This window comes from Chlamydotis macqueenii, chromosome 7, assembly GCF_036417535.1.
Source record: "Chlamydotis macqueenii isolate bChlMac1 chromosome 7, bChlMac1.mat, whole genome shotgun sequence".
Lineage (NCBI taxonomy): Eukaryota > Metazoa > Chordata > Aves > Otidiformes > Otididae > Chlamydotis > Chlamydotis macqueenii.
Genome location: NC_141562.1, coordinates 39,784,839 through 39,809,675, shown reverse-complemented (window position 1 = coordinate 39,809,675; position 24,837 = coordinate 39,784,839). Strand labels below are relative to the sequence as shown.

Below are 24,837 nucleotides of genomic sequence, written 5' to 3'. Positions count from 1 at the left end.
ATCTGCCACTGCCCGTTGTGCACAGCCTTGGTCAAGGCACTCTGCCTCCTGCCAGCCTTGGAAAAATGGCACAGACGACAAACACCATTTATAAACTAGTTTGTGAAGCGATCTGGGATTGGATCTTACGTCTCTCATACACAACCAAACCATCAGATCCTATCCAGAACAATTCCTGCTAGAGGTGGCCTGCAACTCTGCCCTTCCAAGTTATACTGTAGAAACCGATCCATCTCCCAGGAGCCTAGACCTCGCTGTCAAAACAGAGTGCCATGTGCTATTGATTCACCCATGTGTGTGCTGGTGTCAGGACGCTGTCAAAAACATCCTACCTGTATTATTATTTCTGTGTAGCAAGCTGCGCGAGACAAACATTTCTTACATCTTTTGGATCTCCTGACACACCGGTTTATAAACTGTACCAAATACAGAAGGCTACGAAACAAGCTTAATATGACTTTGACTGTGCATATGTAAATTACAAGTGGACGTTTCTAGATCAACTTTAATTATGCTTAATTAATATTGCAAAGTAGCTGGCTGAAGTTTAGGTTAATGGGGTATGCCACCTCTCAAAAAAAGGCAACAGAAAATACGTATTATTCTACTGCTTTCTGCACTCACACATGCACGCACGTTATCCAGGGAGAATGCGTAAGCGAATTTGATCGGTCTTCACATTACACCTGGTGTGCTCACGCGCAACAACAGTGACGTTAGTAAAGCCTTCCCGGGATGGAAAGCGCTGCGTCAGCACTAAGAATCACCGGCACTCTCGCCGCCTGCTGCGCAGCTCGCTCAGTACGCAGCATCTACGGCCGGTGACATCACTTTCTTAGAAGGGGATCACTTTGAAACTCACAGGTATAAAAGTAGGAATTTTAATATACTGGTCATAAAGAAAGCCTTCTCCAGAGTTTCAATCCTCCAGACTCGTAAGCAGTCAGTAAGTTAGGAAAAAGCTACAGCGCCCTGCATCAATACCGGGCGTAGGACATAATTCTGCTGCAGCGCGACAGAGAGAGGTGATCTCAGTAACACTACTGCACCGCTAGTGAATAAAAATCAAACAGGCAGAGTGTTGCAAAACCACGTAACCTACAAACACTGATGATCACTGTCGTAGCTGCAGTGTAGCCAAGCAGCATTTAGTCCTCGACACAGGCAGTACGAAGCCGCATATTCTGAACCCGTGACTTGAATTTCATTTCAATTATGCTGTAAGTTGTTGGTTAAATGACTGCAATGTGTAAAGGATTCCGGGAAGGAAGTTACCAGCTACATACGCAGCGCTGGAATGTCAAACTCCTGTTTGCTCACCAGATGAAGCACTAATCATCACGTAAGGAGGGAGAACTGCACGGCACCCGTATGAGGGGTAGCCAGCCTTTGACATGCAAACCGCTTGCTTCCCTCTGCTTGATTTAGAAAATTAAAGCTTTTGGTTTAGAAGATACATGCCTATCCTCAAGGACACCACAAAGACACTACAGTATCTGAGAATTAAAGTGGGAAAACCATGAAAATAAATTGGTTTTCAAACTGGATATTATTTCTGACCTCACGTTACCTGGAGCTGAGCTTTAACGGTAAAGTAAAGGTAATCTGAACTCACGATGAAAAAGGTTTACTGCATTCTTTTTGGATTTATACAGATCTTTCCAGTCACCCTTCCACACCAAGATGCTACTGTCGCAAGGGTTTGCACGAATGTCTGCCGGTGTTTTTAAAGCGCGGAGCTCTACCCCAGACATTCAGGAAACGTCTCTCATTTTTCCCCCAGAGTAGAAATATAAACCAGCGCTTACTCTGCTGCAGCAAATGATTGTGAGATTCACTGTGAGCTACAGACATACGGCAAAAGTCACAAACATACAACAGAAATGTGGCTTCCTGTGCTGAAGCTCAAAGGGATTTCAAAGACGGAACCTGCATGCCTGCCAACTCCAGCATGCGCTGTGAAGACTCCAGGTCTCATCTTAGATGGGTACCCACACTTTCTCCGCTCTATGCACAGGACCAGGAGCAGGTGACAAGGACTCTGCAGTCCGCTGGCCTCTACAGCTGATATTCACTTTACACACTACTGCCGAGAAGAAACGCAGCACTCAGCTGTGTTTTTCTTAACTGCTTTAGCAGATTCACAACAGTGATTTTTAGTTACCTGTCAGATGTTCCTGTTACAAGTATTCTAAGCCAAGTCTGCTGTCAGCATTAACATTAGTTTGTTCAGTCACTTTTAACTTTTCCACAGGAAAAAATACTTGAGAAAGAAAACCTGGTACAGTCTACAACAGAAGAAAAATAGAAGTCCTACCTCTACTACTGCTTTGGCATCCAGTCTAAAGTTGAAATCTCCAAAGACAAAATATGAAACTTTCTCAAACCGCTGATCTATAATTCTGGAAAAAACAAAACAAAACAAAACAAACCTGTCATTCAGCTTTCCGTTTACGCGAAGATGCACAAATACACAAATCTTATCTTCTAAGCACAATCTCAGAAATAATTACTGGAACGATCAAAACTACCAATTTATACTAGAACAGTATACCAACCAGGCTTTTAGGCTGATTTTCTTTTCTTAGGCAATGCTATCTTACACCCCAGCAAAACCACGCATTTGATCTCCCCTGCGTGGCTGAAATTTGGAGCAATTTGGAGAAAAGCAAGTTTGTAGCAGTTGGTACAAATAACGCAGAACCGGCATCTGGGCATCGCAGAAATCTGGAGGGCATTACTCCACATCTTTTAAAGTTTAAGTACATGGCTTTGCACTGGGCAGCTAGGAATTCAGAACCCCAAATTAGTGGCAAGTTCAGAACACACCTACCTGTGAGTTTACTTATTCGTAAGATTGTGACCATAACGTTTACCAGCGTTTGTCAGTGCTCCAATACTACATGAGAGGTGACGTGTTAGGGCTCAACATTAACCACCACAGCGGCAAGAGACTGATCTATGAGGTTGCTCCTGACCCAGTTGCAGTTTTCAGAAAGACAGTTCTCTCTTTTGTGCACAGCAGATTTTTCCTGAGGTTGTAGGTAACAGCCAAAGGTGATCTTTGCAGATTTAGAGTAAATACGACTTTTTTCTCAAGCCTTTGCTTGTACTAAACAGGGAGACCAGGCATTACTGTTCAGCTTTCAAATCTTGCATTACTAAAAATTGCCATTATATTATTACCTTACCTAGTATTAATAACAACTGCCTGGTACTCCTAACAATGTGCAGTTTTACATGCTTCCAGAGATCTCCACATTTGGAAATCCACTGATTCATGCTTAATTGTAAAACAGGAATTGATACAATTAATTTCCTATTAGTAGCTGAGGAAGGTACGAAATACCTGAAACGCGACCGGTACAGCTACAAAGAATTTACACAGACAAAACACACGAAAAAATGCAATGGTGCACCAGAGGTACAATATATAAGAAATAAGGAACAAATGCAAGGCAATACGCTGTGTACATTCTGGGAAAATATAAATACGTAAGCGTCAGGTGCCAGAAGCCCCAGCTGAGCCAGAGGCGGGGACTTGTACAGCCAGGTAAAGGATTACAGAGCAATGCACAACAAGTAGGCTTCCTGGAACAACACTGCCCAGCAAGGAGGCATTCACTTCAAACGGCTTTAAAAGTTTTAATGCATTACACCCAGGCAGACTTTTCAAAGCTATAAAGAAAGATACAACATTGGATTTACCATAAGATACTGCTTCTCCTCTTAAAAACATCTCACATCTTAGTCAACAGTAATCTCTTACATAAGGAACGTTATTCTGCTGAAAAATTCATGTGCACTGGGCCTAAGACAGCGACCATTTGAAGCAAAATCTCTCACAAAGACCAATCCTTTTCTGGTATGAAAATCTCCAAATCCTCCATTCAGCTGACAAATTATTGCAGGCACTGTTAATAAATACTGCCTGCTGTCAGCTCCCGGCAAGCACTGAGAAAAACCTGCCACTCCTGACCTGTACGTAACATTAGTTTGATTAGTGCTCTCATGGCACGCTAAAGGAAAATGAGAACTTAAAAGTTAAACCATCTACATCACCGCAATTTGCTAACGCTATCGTTCCAAAATCTGATACGCAACTTCTGAATAAGAAAAGCTGATTTTGCTTGGCCAGCTTTCCTGATTCATCTCCTAGTTCTGGCTTTGCTCACTGCCATTTCCTGCTGACAGAGAATGACAGATACTGCAGGAACGACATCAAGGTCTGGAGAAGGGCTCGTAAAACAACTTGCGATTATGAGAATGATGCCCATGATTGTATTGTGCAAAGACGGATTTTCCAAATAAACAGACTATTCCCAAAACAGCCAGTTAAAACAGCTCCTAACCAATGAACAAACCGCTGATTAGTCTGCTTCTGATCAATTAATTAAAATTCAGTCATTTCATAGTCCTGCACATTATCCCATTTGCGTACAAATCAATGCCACCTTTGAAAGTGGTAATTTTACCCAGTTGCTCCCCTTGTAGTTGGTCTTGTAGGACACTTTAGAAAGAGCGTCTCACGACAGACGAACGTAAAATAGTCCAAAGATTAGTTCTGCAGAACGATGCTTTAAGCAGCTTCTGACCTATCTCCGTATCACAGGTGGTGAAATGCGGGAGTGCAGGAAAACTGCCAGCAGTGGCACAGCGAGGGACACACCTTCACGCACCTGCTAGCTGATCTGGGACACCTACCAGTAAAACACACTTTACATGACTCAAGTGCATACGTGTATGTAACCTCCTGTCCTCGCCATTGAGCTCACTGTTAGTCCCAGAGCTCCCAAATCTCAGAATTATTTCAGCAGTTCGGTGCTCTGAGAGCTGCACTTTGAAATACTTACTGGTGCCTTGCAGCCGCACTGAATCAGTGGCACAAACCCCAGTCCTCCTGACTGCGCTTTTAGAATCAGGCTCCAAGCTAGCAAGGGAGATGGCAATGAAGAAGAGTACAGCAATATTTCCTCCCTCAGGGACATGCAGAAAAAACATCCGGCGCCAGACTCGGGTAGAAATCCAGCACAGCAAAGCTCTGAGAGTCTTGCCAGGAGCAAGGACACACAGCGAAGGTGTTAGGCTTGGAGGGAGATCTAAACACAAGTGTTCCATGTCTCTTGTTTCTGCACTCTAATCCACAAATATATGCTGTTCATCACATGGATGAGCAAATGAGAACTCCGAAGACAATTTTTTTTTTAGCAAGAATGACTGCTTGCAAATGAACTAGAATGGCTTCAAGATCTGGTGTTCTACTTTGCTAATTGTTTCTGTAACAACATCCTTCCATTTACCACAAATCAAATAATGCTCTAAAAATGCTGCCATGAATCACAGAATCACAGCACGGTTTGGGCTGGAAGGGACCTTAAAGCCCACCCAGTTCCCCCCCCTGCCCTGGGCAGGGACACCTCCCACCAGCCCAGGGCGCTCACAGCCCCGTCCAGCCCGGCCTTGGCCACTGCCAGGGACGGGGCACCCACAGCTCCTCTGGGCCACCGGCCCCAGCGCCTCCCCGCCCGCGCAGGGACGGATTTCTTCCTCACGTCTGATCTAAACTGACCAATCAGTTGGTCGTCCCTTGTCCACCGATGCTGTCACTTCATCATAGAAGGCCACCAAATTGGTCAGACATGATTTACCCTTAGTGAAGCTGCGTTGGCTGTCACCAATCATCTCCTTATCTTCCACGTGCCTTAGCATGGTTTCCAGCAGGATCTGCTCCCTGACCTTGCCAGGCACAGAGGTGATGCTGTCTGGTCTGTAGTTCCCTGCGTCTTCTTGTTTCCCTTTTTAAGAGTGGCGGTTTTGTTACCCCTTTTCCAGTGATCGGGAACTTCACCAGACTTCACAAATATGATGGACAGTGGCTCGGCACCTTCATCCACCAGTTCCCTCGGGACCCATGGATACATCTCACCAGGTCCCATGGACTTGTGCACCTTCAGATTCCTTAGATGTTCCTGAACCTGCTCTTCCCCTGCCGTGGGCAGTTCTTCACTCTTCCAGTCTCTGCTTTCGCCTTCTGCGACTTGGGCGATGTGGCTAGAGCACTTGCTGGGGAAGACTGAAGCAAAAAAGCTGTCGAGTATCTCAGTGTTCTACCATGAACCAGTCAATGGAGTGATAAATCTTAATCATACAAAAAGAAAGTAGCCAGCCTGTATCACCAGCATTAATCTTGTGTTTTCAGTGGGAGAACCTAGTGCCATTTCCTTTAACTTGTACTTGCTGACTGCCAGATTTCCCACAGGGCTTCAACATACCTTAAGGCTCCATCTTTCCTGCACAACTTTTCTAAACAGCTTGTGACAAAATAGGCAACTCAGGTAAAAAATTTACCCCTGTAGAAAAGCTGCAAATATTTCACTCCCACATCTCGATATGCAAGAGTCAACAAAAGATCATCAGTGCCTTGACTATCTGTGCTGCTTGTCGTGACCTGCGCAGGGCCATCGAGAGACGACGGGCAGTCGGGGTCTATCCAATGCTTGAATGCAAATGAAACAGAAAACTTTTCACACAGATTACAGCCCTTCTTTTCCAGAAAGAGCAATCTTCCCTTTGAAAGGCTGGAAGAACACGTTCACTCTTCTAATCCTTTGCTCTTGCTCTAGAAGGTATCACTTAGGAGAAAGGAGTTTATTTGCACTTAAAAAATACCGAAGGAGTATCTTTTACTTCTGCGCATTCTGGAAATCAAAGTAACAAATTAAATATGGCAAAAAAGAACCACTGGAAAAAAAGCATGCTTACGATTGGGTTTATTGGTGACCTTGTTAAACTCTAAAGCACACAAATACAAACGCCACAGGTGACTTCTCTTCTACTGGTTCCGCACACAGAACCTTTAACTGTATAAGGAGTCCTTGGCAATAGTACTAGATCCTTCACACGACTGGTGTCCTGTATATACGTTTCAAAGCACTGAAATTCAGCCAGAAAATAACAGGGCCTTCAGAAACATGACCAACCTTCCCTCGCTTTCATACTTATCCCCTCCCAGATGGCCGCAAGAAAGGCGAAGACAAGGAAGCGGCTAGATATCAGCGATTTGGTCATGGAAGGGGGCAGCCGAACATGATTCAGTGTGACAAGAGGCGCTCTGATTTGGCTAAACCGTTTCTCAGGGCACTTTGTAAGGAGGATCAGCAGCATTATTCCTTTAATAGCCATGTCTAATGCAATCGTCAGCTGGGTTTTGTCCCAGACCAAGGTATCAGCATCAGGTCAGAAGGTAACATTCTGTTTACACGATTATTTCCTAAAGCACTTATCTTCTCCTCGGTGTGAAAGTTGACTTTTCTGTTTGCAAGGAGGCCTAAAGAATTGAGGGAATGGGAAAAATTAGCTACACTGAGCTGGAGCTGAATGGCATTAAGTGGGAGGTCTGCGAAAGGCTGCGGCGCTCAGCGGGACACCTTATTAGCCGCGGCAGCGCAGTTCATTCAGGCAAGCCATACCAGTGTCCCCAGCATTCCCACACAAAGACACAGTTCTTCACACAGTCTATAAAACATGCCTCCCTGGCCAATTCATCCTAACTTGACACCACTGAAAAGAGGGGCTTGAGGGTTTTTTGTTTTGTTTTGTTTTTTTAAACACAACAATAACATAACAAAACAAAACGAAAAACTTGCAGCCCTGCAAAGCAGGCTGAATGGGGGAGAAGGAGGGACACTGCCATGTTCCTTGGGAAGAAACAATCCAGAGGTCAAGCTATATTTTATTCAGTGAGCTGATTTTTATAATAACTAAATGTGTTTAAGCTAAATACTAGCAAATATGAGCACTTCTGTATTTCTTGTACAACTTCGGGGCTAAGATATTGTCTTCCACAATCTCTTTACTTTTGCACATTACCCGTGCAGAGGAACTAACGGTACACGAGCTGCTTTTACAGAGAACATGCGACTGCCTCTATAAAATGCCCCTTCCCAAGTAAAGGAATACGAACATCACAACCAACTACGCAGAGACGAGAGCACAGCTCAGTCTTGGTGTGGCAATAGTTTCCCAGGTTAAGCCGCTAATCTTGTCTGTTGTTGACCTAAGCAGAGCCTGGAACCATGTTCTGACTTGATCTGAATCGAGAAAAGTAACGCTGGCCTACGTCTCTGCACGGGACGGTAAAACCTTTTCCCATTTCAGCCGACCAGTGACGTGTTGAGGGAACGCCACGGAGACTGAGCCAGCAGGGCCATCTGCACGTGCGCTGTGTGCGGCGCGGGGGCCTGGACCCGCTACTCACCTCCATGGGCAGGAGTCACCGCGTGGCGCCCCGGGAGGGTCACCAAAATGCTACCGGCATGGAGGCAGCGCTGCCAGGGGCTCTGCAGCCCCGCACGCATCCCGCAACCAGATGCTGCACGCAGCAGGCTTCTACCCCATGGCCACACTTTGAAAAGGGCATGCTCAACTAATGTCTTCTTGATGAGCGAGGACCTCACCCCAAAGAGGAATGTTTAGAAAAAAAAAGGCAGAATGTGACTTGACCATCTCGTCAGTGGGAGCCAAGAGCTGATATGGAGGCAGCAGGCGACCCACGGATAAGAAGGTTATGGACACTTTCTTTTCCATAGATCTGTAAGGCCAGAGGTAATAACAACTCCTGCAGTGACTTCTGGTGGAAAGCCAAGGAACGACGACAGTGAAGCCTGTCTTCTACTACAGCCATGTTAGGGAACTGAAGATCAAAAGAATGGAAACGTTAGGTTTTGGCTTATACAAAAGTAGACACAGGACTGCTGTCTGTCCTTTCAGATGTCTGCCGTTCCTGTCCTCGCTACTTTTTCCTTACAAGTTTTAGTCAAAGAGATCAGCCTGCACACCTGCACCTCAAGAACTGGTCTTCAGGGGATCCACCTCCATCGGAGGCTTTAGAGAAAGCTTTGAAACAGGAGCCTGTCATCACCTCTGCAGCACCGTCAGCACTCACCTCGCACCATTGTGCATTCTCAGGTATACATTTAGAGACACATTCCAGAAAAGTCCCCATCAATTCTGAATACAAGTTACCCGCTGACTGTCTAAGTGTGCCTCAAAAGATGTGATGTAAGTGCCTTCATTGGCATGCCTAAGGTGCTGTAGCACTGTCATTAAAAAGATAAAGTTTATCATATTTTTGTGCCTTGTTCTTTCTGATATAATAGCTAAAACCTATTAATAACACCAAAACATCTCAAAAGGTCAAGCAGCATACAGCAAGATGAAGGGAATTGTCAAGCAGCTTAGGCAATCATCTTAGCACTCAAGACATTTGCCAGGGCTGTTTAACTAATATGTGATGTTCACTTTTAATTTCAATATAGTGCCATTTGGGCAAAAATGTTGTATTTTTTAATTAATTACAATGTCAGCAGCTATTAAGATTAAAAGAAAGACCACATCAATAATAAATACTTAATCCAAAGAAAGGATTACAAGAAGAGCAATAAAAATCAATTTTTAGAGCTGGAAAATTGTGACTTTTTCCTCACTTGACTGGTATTTTCATTATATTGACAAAACCATGATCTTACCCGACACTGACATTCGCCTAATGAAATAGCAGCCATGTATAATGATGTAAGCACTTGTCAATTTTGCTACAGGAGAATACAACGCTACGGCACTGGTGCTTGTTACAAAGAAATTTTCTTGCTCTTCATCTGATGTAAAAGAAAACAACAAGACGAAACCAGAGAAACTGTATGTCTTTTTGAATCTTCCTTTATTTTATCACGGAAGATTAAAATTCTTCCACATAACTTCTGGAAATCCTCACTGCTGGTAACACTCGGCCATCAGCAGAAAACTGCCCTATCTTCACCTGCATGAAGAGTGAGGCGCTGCCCTGTTCTGCAGGGCTTGGACGCGGGGGAGGGAAGCAAAGACCCTGTCTTCCCTTAATGTTAAAAGTGCAAATAGCAAGGCAGAAAATAACCAGACTATGCGGCAATGGGATACTGATCCGTGAACTCATTAAGGCTGGGAAAAGTACTTTTTGTGGTAAATCTAGAAAAGCTCAGAACAGAGGCACTGAACAGTTCATTGATGGGAACGGTTAAGAAACGTGGCCAGATTTGTATCTGGCCAGACTTGCAACAAAGGCCTTTCCAGCCCGTCCTCCTGCGGACGGGCAAAGGGGGCAGCGGCGGGCGACAGGCCACCGACGGGACACCGGCACGTCACCGCGCGGTGCGCCGCCAGCGACGGAACTCGCACACCTCCATTGCTTTGCCTGGGCAAACAGCTGGGCTCAGAGGCACCCAGTGAAAAACAAAACCAGCTGCTTCTAGGAAAGGGTAACGCAAATCACTAGAAACACTGAAAGACTTCACTCGCAAGGATTAAAAATGCTTGGTGTTGAGAAAAGCTAACTAGCAACAAATTTCACATACTTAATTGTTAGCCTGTGCACTTGTCCCTTTGAAAATCGCACTGCAGGGGACTGCTGAGCTAAGAGAGGGGACAAACCAGGGGCGACAGGACAGAAACATTTGAAGTGCTAAAGAGAAGGGAAAACCCCTCTCTGTCAAAAGAGCACACTGACTAAAGAAATTAGAGCTGTCAGCATCAGGTCTGAACAAAGAAAATCCAGGTGGATAGAGAGACAGCAGGACCACTTTTCTTGCTGGAGTGAGAAACTGAATCACCTTAGCTCGTCTTAATCCTCACACCGACGGAAGAGAGATAAAGACGCTTTCATGACGGTGAAGCAGTTACAGCTATCTACCTGCCAGTCAGCCCAGTGCGGCTACAACTACTGCAGCACTCGCACAGGCAGACCAGCAGCTAAAAAAGCTGTAACCTGCATCTGGTTCCTTACTGCCGGGGAGAATACGTCTCTCTCCAGAACACAGCGTACAAGACTCGGAGACAACAACCTTCTCACACAGTGATCCTACCTTCCTACAGGAGTGAAAACGTTCAAAGACGTGCCCATCACTTAGTGCCGGCAGACTCAAAGGGAAGCAGAACCATTTCTCTGTCTTGTAACTATCAGCTCGTGGCATGATCTTACAGCAAGCATCGGAAATAAAATCACAATAGCAATTTATTTTCATTTCTCTGCAAATGAATAAAAATTGGATCGACAGCCCATATAGATTCTTCTTAACTGAATCACAGCTATCCTGGAAGATTATACGGCCATGCGATAGGACGTTGCAGAAGACACAAACCACAATGAATGCTGATGGGAGTGTCACCTTTAGCGAGACACTAATGACTGCTCTTTATCCAGCTCCAGAGTCTCTAAGGAACAAATTACAGGAAAACCAGAAATGTAACTCAATGAGAATACGACGCACTCTGCACATTCTCATGTAAAGCCATTTTCAGAGTAAAACCAAGCAGGCAACAAGCTATTTGCAGCCATTTCTTTTTCAAGAGGCATTCTCTCTGTTCTTCAACTGTCTGTGTTTAATTACACAAAGTCTCCCGGTGGTATTTTCTAACAGTACATCCAGCCTAGCCCGTCGTTCCACCAGCTGTATTCTTCCAGAAAGGCAGGCCACCCGCCTGCGGCAGCTCCAGGGGAAGCCCTTACTGGAAAGCAGGTAAAAAGGAGAAGAGCTCCTATGGCAGACGAGGCGGTGACAGAAGCGGGCCCAGCTCACACAGAGACGTGCCAATCCCTCGCTGCCATCCGCACCACAGACACCCAGCCTGCTTGGTGAAACAAGGTCCCAAGCCCTCCAGCACACCTCAGAGCTTCTGTTCCTGCTTCTCCTCTGAAAGAGCCCCAATTCCATCCGCACTAGGCTGACAAAGTGAAGAGCAATTTAGTATATCCATACTATTTTTTTTAAGTGACATCTTTCTGTGTGACATCTGTAAGTTCTAAAAGTTCTGGGGTTTGGATCGCTGATGCTCCAGTCCCAACCTGCTATTGTTTATACAGATTTATTTTTACCATGAGAGAAAAAACCAGATCTTTAATGTACAATTTGAATAATAAATGCTGCAAATGTATTAACAATCTGTTCAGTTATTAATTAATGCCAAAAAGAAAAAAGAATAAGAGCTTTAAATGCTGAAAATACATACAGAATAAGGGCAAAATTACTGACTAGGACTAGCAGAGATCATCATTCACCTATGGAAATGCATTTGTTGCGTCCTTAAAATTACAATCAGGTATGTTTTCCATTCTAATGCATACAAGTACAAAATTATTTTTCTACTAAAAATATAACGTAAATAAAATTCAAAATGTGTTTGCGTAAACAGGAAGGACAAGTTAATTTTTTGACAACTGTATCAAACATGCAAAAGCTTGAGACAGCAAAAAAACAAGAAGCGAGAAAAAAAGCGTCTTTGACTGACAGGTTGAAAGTGACAAGGCAATTTTGCTGGATTTACTCTTTAAAGAGCATATTATACAAACACGCTAATTTTGAGAGCACTTAACCTCAGTTTAAAGGGGGGATGACTGAATATTAACGAGATGAGCCTCAGGGTGTTTAATGCAAAGCTGTCTTTCTGAATGCGATCTAGGGTTTTGAGCCTTTGTTAGAAGACAGTGGGTGGAAGGTTTATTTGCCCTGGGAGTGCATTCTACCTGAATACACAGAAATTTCACTAAACGTTTGAAGGCACATGATTACAGAGAGTTTTCACTTGATGTTAAAATCATTGTTGCAAAAAAGAAACAAACAAACAAAAAAGAATCCAAAATCCCCTGAAAGCGAGCTACTCCTCGGATCTTCTCAAATGCCCCAGATCTTTAGAGCGAAGTTTTCCTTTGCCTAGAAACTAAGTGGCTTTTCTTTTGCTCATTCAGCTGCTAGTTCTGGGAAAAGCCCAAAGAGAAACATTTAGATTGGAGGGGTCTTTGAGAAGATGTGACAGTTGACTGATGAGCATCCATAAAATGACAAAGAATAGTTGTGTGGAGCCGGTGCATCACATCGCCTCTCCCTGGGAAACTAATTGCTCTGAATTGTTAATAGTAACATTATTTTTCTGGCAATCATTTCTTTTGAATACCCAAAATGAGCATGAAACAGCTCCTTTGACCGGACATAAAAGTTAAATGTCCCAATGTTGATCAAATTAACTTCAGCTATGTGACAATGGACTATATTTGTGAGAAAATAATGAAGGGCACAAAGGGGAGCTTTATGCCAAGATTTCACAGTTGTAATGTAAAAATGTTTCTGTTGAACTAGGCCAGGGAACATTTCAATAGGAAAACAGAAGAGCACTGTCACTCTCTTTAAAAAAAAACACATTCATTTTATGGATCTGAATGCTCTAGATAATTTCAGGAAGTTTAAATGGCCGGCACACCACGAACCACAGGATCAGGCTAACATCTCACGTCCTGCTCCTCCGCAAACTCCCTTCTAACACTTTTAAAGGACCCTGCACTATGGCTTCCACTCACTCCCCGGCCAGGCCATTACATTCAGCAGACGCTTTTCCCCAGCAAGTGTGGATGATTAATATGATTGATTAATATGACATAGGCAGAAGCGTTAATTACAGCAGATGTAAGAATGACCGAACTAAAATGTAAACTACACCTCCTTTCTTACTCTCATGTGTAGCTTTAACTCTCCAACTTTAGAAAATACAAAAATGCAAGTATTATGCAAATAGGGCTAATTGCACATGCGAGTTATTCAAAATCAACCCAGAAGAATTTTTTTTTCCCCACTAAATATAAAGCAGGTGTTCTTATTCTCGTTTATAAAGCAGAGTCAGTTTGACGGTAGCTGTGTCTAACAAGGTAACTGACTTCTGGGCATTCAGACTGGCTTTACATCGGCACGGACAAAGACTGACTCGCAAGCCAATTTTCCACATGTACACTGTATACGTATTTGTAAATACACAGGCAAATATTTGCCTAACACCAGTGTAATTCCAACTCTCTCAGTCTTTAAAGAGTCTATCTAACACCACATTTTTCTTCACAACTGCTAAACGGCACATGCTAAAGACAATCTGGCTCACCACTTACCAGCTAACTGTCTCTATAAGCTTTCTTCGTGCTATATCATTCATTTTTAACACTATTAAAGCTAAATGACAGCAGAACACCACTGTAAGATCAAACCTTTCTACTCCCAAAACGTTATTACGATTATTAACGGATTCCCTTAGGAGAAAACTTTCAGCGGCAGCTTTGAATCATTCACCTGACGCTTTTTCCTTTGTTTTCTCCGCTCTCATCCCTCTCCATCTCAGTAATTCAGAAATGCCGCGCAGCTTCGTGCCTATGTGTTAAAACTCTATAGCCGGAATAATCTGGGGGAAACAAACTTCCCTGATGATTTCAACAGCTAAACGAATTAATTTGAGCCTTATTTGCAAACTCTTTTCTCCTCTGTACTCCCAGCTCCTGTGATAACTTCTCCCTTACCCGGAGAGGCTGTACTTAATCCGTGTTTACAAAGATGCGGCCGGGACAGAACTGCGCTTTCGCTCGCTCCCACAGTGACCCAAGCCAACTGTGAGAAGGTGTTTCTGCTTCATTCCGTGGAGGTTTAGCTCATTAAACTGTTTTCCTTCTCAGCATTGTTCTCTGGTTTGAACTGCATTGCTGTTAAATGCTCTTTAGCAGTTTAAAGGCTTTAAAGGAAAAGACCTATCAGTCTCTGTTTCTAACAGCACTAAATCTGCATTATTAGCTCATGCAGATAAGGGGATTTGAAAGCCCAGTTTGAAGCCCCTCTCTTCTGTATTTATCTGGCACTGCATAGTTCCAGTGGCTCAGCTGGAAATGTAGATCTATGAAGCTTTAAAGAGAGATTAAAGCCAAGAAAAGAAGTACTTTCCCCCACAGCCGCTCTCACTTTCCCTTTTCCTACCGTCTGAAGAAGTGATGCAGACAATGGCCCAAGATGGTTCCCAAAAGCCCCTGAATGGGGACACTGTTGGTGGCAGCATTCATTCACCGCGAGCTCCAGTGTATTGTCCTCCCCAATCAGCAGATCAGAATAGAGTTTGCTGGTGGCTGCCAAAAGGTTAGCAGTGCCGATGAAAGGGGCTTCCCATTATTCACTGCTCCTACAGAACTCCCCTTTTGTGCCAGCCAGCCCATCATTTCTCTATGGAGGTCCGGATCTGCGGCTGGCTGCTCTCTCAAAATGAGCGATTCAGCTGAATGCCAGCTCACAGGAGTGGCGCGCAACCCAAAATTGAAGGTTTTCTTTTCTACGGACAGGGGAGCCGGGGCAGTTTTGGCAGTGTCACATTTTAATGATATACCACCATGACATCTCTGACCCGCGGCTGACACTAATACTACGCTCTTATTACCTTACCCCTGCCAGCGCATCGTGGGAGGTCCGAAGCCAAAATTAGCTAATGAGGCACACTGTATGCTGTAAACAACTGCGCAATAAATAACGCAAAAGGTTTATACAGCTCTGCTAGAGTTCCCTCACGCAAAGCATAAGAGAAGGAGAGGAGACCAATGGAGCCAAGAAAAAATGGAATAAAGATAGGCCTTTCCCACACTGTCCTATCTAACAGAACTCAAAAATCCGTGTCTTGGACTGCACCGAGAGTAGATCCTGACTTTACTGCATCTCTAAACGAGTAAATAAAATAAATCCCTAAATAAGGGACCTTTTATAAACCACCGCATGCTACCTATCTGCAAACCTTCCAAGTGCCTCCCGTGTTTTCTGATGGGTTGAACAGGTTTTACAAGTGATACAAGAGAAGACACACTGCATTTTTCCTCTTCATCCTTGTATCGCCCCCAAAAGTGAAAATAAATGCCTATCTTGATGAAATTCCTACTTAGCCCTCTGCTGGGGCGCACGGGAAAAGCACTTCTCTATACGTAGTGGAAAAAGAAGTCTCTTGCTAAAACATCTGCCTGTCTGTAAATAAGAGAAAACTTACAGAAAGGAATAAAACTCTGGATAGAAAGTGACTGAAAACCTATTTATACTCCATTCCACATTTCAGAACCTTTTCAGTCAAAATCTACACAGGGAAAAATGACAACACTGCATACACAAAGATACTTTTCAACGCATAACTTAATCTGGGTGAGGACTGTCTTTAACTTCCAGGCTGCTGCTGGAGAGAGCGATGAGAGGGAACATTTCTTGCCAGTGTGGAATTCCTCAGGGCATTTGCCACACAGAGGGAAGGCTGCAAGCAATGCCAGAAAGAAAAGACATCGATCCTGTCCTCCCTTCTCAGTCCCCTCGACCAGGTCTACACTGTGCGAAGCCACAGTTCCCCACGAGGCCCGGCGCTCGCTGCCCTCCCCTCAGCTACGGGCAACGCGCCAGCCCTCGTCACCGGCATGGGTCCCGCCGCCCGTCTGCGCTGGGACGGGGCTCAGCACCTGCCAGCCGGGCTGGCGCTTCCCACGCCCCAGCACGCGCTGCCCCACAGCAAGACCAGCCAAGCGGCCCTTGCCCAAGCTTTGCCCTGGGGAAGGGCAGCAGCAGGCCTGTGCTCCTCGGGGGTCTTGCTGCAGAGAGCTCTCCGAGCCTGGCACGCACCGGCACCCACGGCACCGCTGCTGCAGGCAGCCCCGACACACGGCACGCCACCGTGGGCCGCTGGACACCAAGGATCGGGGCAGGAAAACAGCACGTAAAGTGCTCTGCTTTTATTTTTTCCAGTCTAAGCAGTTTGCTTTAAGCACCATCTCATGCTACACATCGCAGTGGATGCCACGGCTGCTTTGAAGAAATACTTTAAAGCTTTATTTCTCAGGCAAACATGAAGTCAAGCAGCATCTTGAAAGAGAAATACATGTTTACTTTGCCAATACATATATATGGGCATATATGTCCATGCAGAAATAATTTTTTCCTTATTCAAGAAAAAGCTGTCTTTTTTTCTGACCTTATTAGTCAGACTAATGACTTACTAGTTATTATGACCGCTAATTAGAGCAGCTGCAAATTGTTGAGTATTTTTAGGACTATCTTCTGCACTGTACCACCCATCAGACAAATCAACTCCGTAACACCGTTACAAACCACGGTGTTATTAACAGCAGCGATGACCGCACACAAGTGCTGTGCTCTGCCTGACCAAGACGAGCTGCCTGCTGCACCCCGCTAGTACTGAGACTGAAACACCGCGGGGTCTAACGCTGAGGGGGCTGGAGCTCCTGACTTACAAGGAGAGGCTGAAACAGCCGGATTTGTTCACCTTTCAGAAAAGACGGCTGCAGGAGGATTTTGTTGCTGGCTTTATCCATTTGCTAGTTACAGAAAAGACAGAGCCAGACACTTCTCCACAATGTGCACCAGAAGATGAGGGGCGATGGACACTGAGGGAAATTCTAACCAGGTATTACGGAGAAAAAGTTTCACAATGAGGGCAGCAAACACAGTAATGGGTGGCCCAGAGAAGCTGCAAATCACCGTGTGTGGAGCTTTTCAAAGCTCAGCTGGAGAAGCCTTGAACAACCTGGTGGGGTGCTGAAGTCAGCCCTGCTCGCAGCAGGGGGAACAAGAGACTCCCAGAGGCCCCTCCCAATGGGAATTATTCTGCTATTCTGTAACTGAAAACGTACCTGAGCGGCAACTTTATTTGACTTCATGCAGACTAAAAAGAAGCTAATCTAACACACACATTTAAAAAATAAACCTGCTTTCTGGCTTACAAGTTCTGGTGCCCTCAGATTGATTCTCCAACCTTAGTAATTTAGCTTAAAAGAGTCAGTGTCAAACTGATCTGTAATTGGCACCCTCTAGAAAACTGTGATGACAAGTGACCATTTTCAGCTCACAGAATAAAAATCTCTACAATTCTGAATGTGCCTTTAAAAATACCTTTTACACACTGCTTATGAAGACAGAAGATTGAAAGAGGCTAGGAAAGGCTAATACATACCTATCAAGTACATAGCCAAGAGCCTTATGCCGTATTCCTGAGTAAACCGATGGGCTTGTTTCCCAAGCAATTAAATTGGAAGCATCATGGAAAAGATGAATGTTTACCAAGTCAAAGGCACTATGACAAAAAGGAAAAAAATAAAATGATTCAGAATAAAAGAAAAAAACATTTGTTGCATCAGCAAAACATTCAACATAGTAACACTTACTGTATTCTCTCTTATATTACCTTAATATTTACTCACACAGACTGTGCACGTTAAGCTATCATCATCAGAAAATGCACATTAAGCTATCATCAAACTTATGACAACTCACGCACAGGTAAGACCACATCTAGGCTTTTGCTTAAAATATGCGTAATATGAAAATGAAAAGCTACTTGTTAGTTACAATTCACAGAAATCAACCAGTACCCTCTCACTAAAATATTTTTTTTTTAAATTGAATGTGTAAACAAACAATTTCAAGTTTACAAAGCTGTAGCTAAATACCTAGTAGAACTGCGGCTTTGCAATAAACAAATGAAAAGCTACTGACAGGAGAATGTTACAGACGTTAAAGGCTAAGTCATATCACCGCAACCCTCAGCTGTCCCGCGTGGAGAACGCCAAGACAGCAGTGGTCACTCCGCGCACCACCTCCAGTCGGGAAGAGGGGACAGGCTGTGTAACTCGGACTGTGTCTGCAGGATCACAGAATCGTCGGACCATTAAGGTTGGAAAAGACCTTTAAGACCATTAACCCAACACTGCCAAGTCCACCACTAAACCATGCCCCCAAGCACCTCATCTTTTAAATCCCTCCACCACCTCCATGGACAGCCTGGTCCAGCACTTGACAACCCTTTTAGTGAAGACATTTTTCCTAATATCCAATCTAAACCTCCCCTGGCACAACCTGAGGCCGATTCCTCTCTTCCTACCACTTGTCACATCGAAAAGAAACCGACCCCCACCTCACTACACTCTCCTTTCAGGCAGTTGTAGAGAGCCGTGAGGTCTCCCCTCAGCCTGCTTTTCTCCAGGCTAAGCAGCCCCAGTTCCCTCAGCTGCTCTACATAGGACCTGGATGAGGAGTTAGTTCTCAGAAAATCAGTAAAATTTGTAAAATTTCACAGCTTTGTTCCCTAACCTGAACATCAGGGGTATCAACTCATCCTTTGCTGATCTGCAGTGAGGCGGGGAGGCAGGCAGCAGTCCCTTCACCTGGTGCAGGCTCGCTCATCCAAAGCCCATCGTCCTGGCATCCTCTACCAACTACTGGTGGTGCACCCGAGAAGGAAATAACCCCAAGGGGGAAATGCCGGGAGCTCTGCCCTCCAGAAAGGAACACGCAGCAGTCGAGGATTGCTGATACACCGCCCTCACAGGGACGGATTTCTTCCTCACGTCTGATCTAAACCTGCCCTCTGCCAGTTTAAAACGGTTGCCCCTTGCCCTGTCACTACAGGCCCTTGTAGAAGTCTCTCTCCTTTTTATAAGACCCTTTCTACATCGAAAGGCCGCTCTCAGGTCACTTTGGGCTGGGACAGACAGGACACGTCTGGGTGGCAAACAGAAGGCTATCCAGCTGCAATGTCCAAGACGGCATTCTGCTTCATATTTGCTCTGCTGGTGGCTTTTGGTGTCCTAGAGGCCTGGTCTGCATTTTTAAAAACCCTGTTGTCTCACTGGTTTGCTATTATGCTATTTTGGTGACGGGACATGGTGAGTCACAATGAAACCAGAAAGCTTGGAATCTTCTTTTCACACACATTTAACACCATGATATCAGCATCCCCCAACAAAACGCCCTCAACCAAACCAGCGCGTGCAGGAACGCCTGCATACGGCACCGAGGGACTGAAGGAAAGGTGGCTCCTGTGAGGCTCCAAAAGGGATGCTCAAGGGACAGCACCGACAATGTCGCGTTTTGGAAAGGAGGTCCTCCGGCACCTGCAGAAAGTAGTGTGCCCCACAGCTCCGACATGCTAACTCTGCTATTTTTGCTAAAAAAGCTGCTGCACTTTACTTTGAGGGCACAACGTAGGTCAGTGTTTCAAGAAAGACATTTTGGGTAGGTTCCATGCACACTGGTAATAATTATTACACTAGCACGGGACTGACAAGGGTAACAAGTTTCCTGGGTATAACTGAGTTATTTCTTTAAACTTCTTTTATTCTACAAAGAAACAGAAATCACACAGCAGAGTAGAGGCACGTCTGTCCTAGAGGACTGTTGTAAGAAACAAGGCTATTTAAAATGTTTTATTCTCACACTCAGAAGAAATGCTGGCAAATTTGGCTGTAGCTGATTGAGGGCAGCCAGCACTGAAATAAGAAAAGACACTACGGAAAGAACGGAGGCAAAATGAAACTGTCCCGGCTCTAACACAAGTCCAGTCTCGCTGACGTTTTTGGGCAGGACGGGGGTGGTGACACCAGATCTGTTTTAATCTCTGTCCCATATGCTTCCATAACATTCCTACACTCCTGTCCTTGGCAGCTCAGGCATACTCCATGGACAAAGGATCTGTCAGCTCCCCTCCGCAGACGTGGGTTCTTGGTTTTCCTGTCTGAGACCCCTTGAAACAATGCTGGTGGCTACAGAAATGCTCCTCAGCCAAGCACTGCCCTGCCAGTGTATTTTGTGCCTGTACCCTCTTTTGGCAGCTCTTTGTCTTCAATAGTAGTTGCAGACACATCCCAATGACTTTGTGAAGGGCCCCAATCCATGCATTCTCCACCTTAGGATAAATGCAGAGGCGCTACTGAAGGAACAGAACGTGTTCTCTTTTCTGCACTTCACTGATGAACACCATTTGGGCTCAGCCCAGAGCCACCCGTGGATTTCAAGCTGCCTCTTTCTGGAAAATCCACTGAATGTCCTCTCAGCGCCTTCCCCCTTGCCTTACTGCTAATTAAAGGTCGCCTTTGTGAGGTGAACCACAGCTCAGCCCCATCATCTGACTGCATCCCCTTGCCTGGTATTTCAGATTTAAAGAACAGTTTTTCTTTTATAGGAGCTAAGCATTTTAATTTGAACAAATGGCTACATCATGCCGACTCTGCATTACTCGTCCTGTGCATCTCTTGTATGAGAGCTCGGCATGGAGATCAAAACAACAGAGAAGGCAAACAGACCTCACACTCAAACAGGAGTTTGCAGCCTGCCAGCGAGAACGTGGGAGCAGACTTTGGCAGAGAGAGGTGTCAAGCAGAAACCCCAAGCTGTATGCAGGGAGATTCCCCAGACCAGGACGGAGGCAGGAGGAGATTTGGACCCAGCAAGCAATGGCAGTCGAAAAAGCGAATGCACGACACAGATACATAGGTCACCACGCAGCCAGCATGAAGGCCTCTTCCAAAGATACCAGTGGGTATTTTTGGCTACGGGGAACAGCGTATCTTGCTGAATCAACTCACAGTGACAACAAGGTGGTCCTACTAACCTTCGTATTAGGATATATAATTAGTACATAACTACGAAACATAATCTGGAGATGACGGCTTGAGATGTCCATTCCTGTCTGCAGGACGAACAGAAAGAACTCCCGTAGCACAGGCAGAGACCTCACGTCACGAACTCACCTCCTGTGTGAAGGTATCTACAACCCATCCCCACATGCCCAAAACCTGCCTGTTCTTAAAATCTGCTAATGAAGGACCTTGCACCCACAATTTCCCTGTCCTTAAACTGAAACTTTCATCTTATTACCTGTTTTCCTGCAAATCAAACTGATTTCCTTCTGCCCTTTCTGTAGGGGAGACAGAGAGTAATCAGTCTCCCAGATGTGGCGAGCCAAATTTCTTCAACTCCTACCATTCTTGACTTTCATGTTCTTTTTCCAGCTTACCCAAAGCACAGCGCTCAAAAGACGACAGAGTACTCTGTCAAAGGCCTTGGCAGCACTCAATTAAATAATTGCCATACCCTCCCCCCTTCATGTCCTTCGTATGATGTATCTATTAATACATCTCTGGAAGATAATAATGAGCTATATTCAATCTCTTCTCCCTTGATCCCTTTCTACAGCGTGGGTAATGAGTCAGTTATTCCCAATATTGCATTTGTGCTTTTGAAATCTCATCTCAAAGGGCAATTGCTTTGCACTTCCCTGACTTAAATATTGCAATCCTACTTTCTCTAAAATAGCAAAACAATTTTGATTGCTGATTCTGACCACCAGTATACTTGCAAACATTCCCAGGCTGGTGCCATACCCACACTTCATAAATGTATTCTCTACTCCACCCTCCCTAACAAGCATAAACTATACAGGCAAACTGCATTTACGACTGTAATGCACTCAGGGCACTATCGCGCACCTGTTAACACAATGACACTGAGAACTACTGGAAGAGAAATAAACACCCCCCCCCCCCAATTATATTCAAGATACTAAAAAAAAGGTGGGAAAAAAAGCGCAAGGAGTTATGTAGTTCTCTCATTTTTTCCTAACATGAAATCTCTGGGTGGCCCAAGATTCCCTAATTCTTCGCTCATTAAAAGGTATCTTCACACTGAAGATAAGCTCATGAAGAATAACGGATATGAAAAACCTGGATTCCCAGAGAAACTCAACTGGGGCAGATCACTGAATCACAGCGGCAGAGAAAGAGGACAGTTCTCTGAAATCTCGTAAGGTCACGTTTTGGGTTTTCGGAGGGCTTCTGTTTTTGGCATGAAGTACATTCTATAATGTTTCCTAGCAGGAAAAATTAATAGCTCCCTTCAAGGATTCACACAGAAGCATTAACAAGAAGTCTCCTGCCTACATTTTTACTGAACTTTCAGCATGAAGAGATGTATAGATCAAAAGTCACGATTATGAAAATGGACAGAACTTTGTTCACATGCATATGCACAAAGGCTGAGTTTAAACACTCACCATACCATGAACAGAGCAATTATGCACTTAGGCCTAATCAGCTGTATTTTCTAAGCCCCTGTATTTCCCACAATATTTCACTTTCATTCTCCAGGAACTGTACACGGCAACCGGCCCCTTCAACTTCTCATTAGAAACACCTGAGATCTTGTTAGGTGGTGTGGATCACAACTGCAGACTAGCCCAGACACAGAACTACCACCACAGCTCACCTCGTTACAGACCAAAGCTCTGAGCCTCCCGCTCCTCCTTCCCAACACACCCTTCGGAGACGCACGCACAGCACGTTCTCTATCAGAACACCTAGCTGCCGACTGCTCCTTCCAACAGCTACCCTTTTTTGACATCCACCTGCAAGAAAACATCTCCTTCATATTCATCTCTGAAGAATGCTTTTTTCTTGAAAGGCCTAAAAATAAATTCACATCATTTTTCCTGCAAAGAGGAAGTCCAAGAGGATAGGAGAGACAGAACCTGGAAGTCATGATACAAGAGGAAAAGCCAGATTAGCTATTGGTGCCGAGTGCCTGCTTCTGCAGATCTCTACCGCTGCAACTACAAGCCAGGTCATATGGATCTGGAAAAATTAACAGGAACCTGTGTTATCCCATGGCTGCCTGCCTGATTTCTCGGTCAAAAGTTTGCAAAAGGAGAAAACTTGCTGCTTGTTCATTTTTCACAGACTGTTTGTTTAATCTAATAAACCTACTTATGCAAACAAGCAAGAACACTGTTCAGCCTGTGTGAACATTCATCAGACTTTAAAATCAAACTCACAATTTTAGGACGTGAAACAACCACAGGAGGAAGCGAAAAATGTTGAGCATTCACATACATTTAGGCGACTATAACATAAATAAGCAGTAAAAACCAAAACTATGGCCAAATGGTAAAAAGATGTCCAGGTAGGACAAGAGAAATCTGAACCATCTGTGGGCTTATTCAGCTCTCTTTGTGTTAAGACAAGGAAAATTTTGAAAATTTTCAGCTGCTCTTCCCACCATACACTACTGTTATTGTTACTAAAGACAGCATTTTCCAACACAGATGGTACAGAGCGCCAGTTATGAAATACACCTCTTGCCAACACGAGCTGGCACTGCTTCTGCCAAAGACAGTGATCTAACGCGTAACACCACAACGGTGTCCAGCTTCTCTTCTCATATCATTCTCTGCTCCCCTCAGCTCCCACCTCTCTAGGCTGCTGGATGATCCCCAGAGCAAAAAATGTTTGGTTTATCTGCAGATTTCACAGCACACTCTCTGCTTTGAGCACAGCCAGGTACATCGCACTTTAGGTCTTGCTCGGTGGGACGTCTCCTCGGTGGCCTGTGAGCGCAGCAGTAAGAGCCGTGCCACCTGCTCTCTGCGCCCCTCCATCCAACCCCACCAGTGGTTGCTGTGTGCTTTATTCTGCTCTAGGATGAAAATAAGCAACCTCACAGAGAACAGGACCATGCCTTGGGTTTAAAACGGGAATCTCGACTTGAATACAACAAACAAAAAGTTCTGTTCCAGTAAAAGTGCTATAGGAGGAACTGGTTTTAAAAAGCTATGTTCCTTAAAAGTAGGATCCCTCCACTAACTTCAGCAGAAAGTGGACTGGGCTGAAAGGGCTGCCTCAGAGAGTCCATAGAGAACAGCCTTTTTCCCCAGAAATCCCAGGGTGAGGACTGCATGCGCCCAGGCATGGGCACCTGGCCCAGGGAGACACTGGGGAGCCTCGGCTGCATCAGGCGTGATGGGCAGGAGCAGCGGGGGGCCGCCCGCAGCGCCATGCCGTGACTCCCGTGGCCTTGGTCACGGACACCAGGCTTTTTTCACCATGGTTGACTGAGAGGGTGCTTATGACCTGAACTATCCCATGCTAACTGCACATACACGTGAACATTAACATCACCTTTCGTTATGCGTTATTACGACTTACCAAGCACCACGTGTCCAGTCACAGCACAAAGCAACTGCCTTGGAACCCATCTGCTCTATGAGCAGACCAGTCCCTACGTACAAATAACTCATTTGCAATAGCTGTTACACAAAAACATACAGAACATAACATAACCAGAAATGAAGAAGCAACGTACCAGTCAGTAATACACCATCTTGTTCGAATGAAACCTTTTCTGGACCACTTGCACTGAAAAA

At 44.9% G+C, this 24,837-nt stretch overlaps 1 protein-coding gene across 3 annotated transcripts in view; it reads right to left on the bottom strand.

Annotated features, from left to right (window-relative positions):
• INPP5A (inositol polyphosphate-5-phosphatase A) overlaps positions 1 to 24,837 on the bottom strand; it is a 237,685-nt gene that overhangs the window by 72,713 nt on the left and 140,135 nt on the right. For all 3 annotated transcript variants that reach the window (XM_086752447.1, XM_086752448.1, XM_086752449.1), the window contains exons 7-9: positions 24,777 to 24,829; positions 17,818 to 17,937; positions 2,318 to 2,402 (exon numbers count right to left, since the gene is read on the bottom strand). In XM_086752447.1, coding sequence (XP_086608573.1) covers positions 2,318 to 2,402; positions 17,818 to 17,937; positions 24,777 to 24,829 — 258 coding nt within the window. The remainder of the gene's footprint in view (positions 1 to 2,317; positions 2,403 to 17,817; positions 17,938 to 24,776; positions 24,830 to 24,837) is intronic.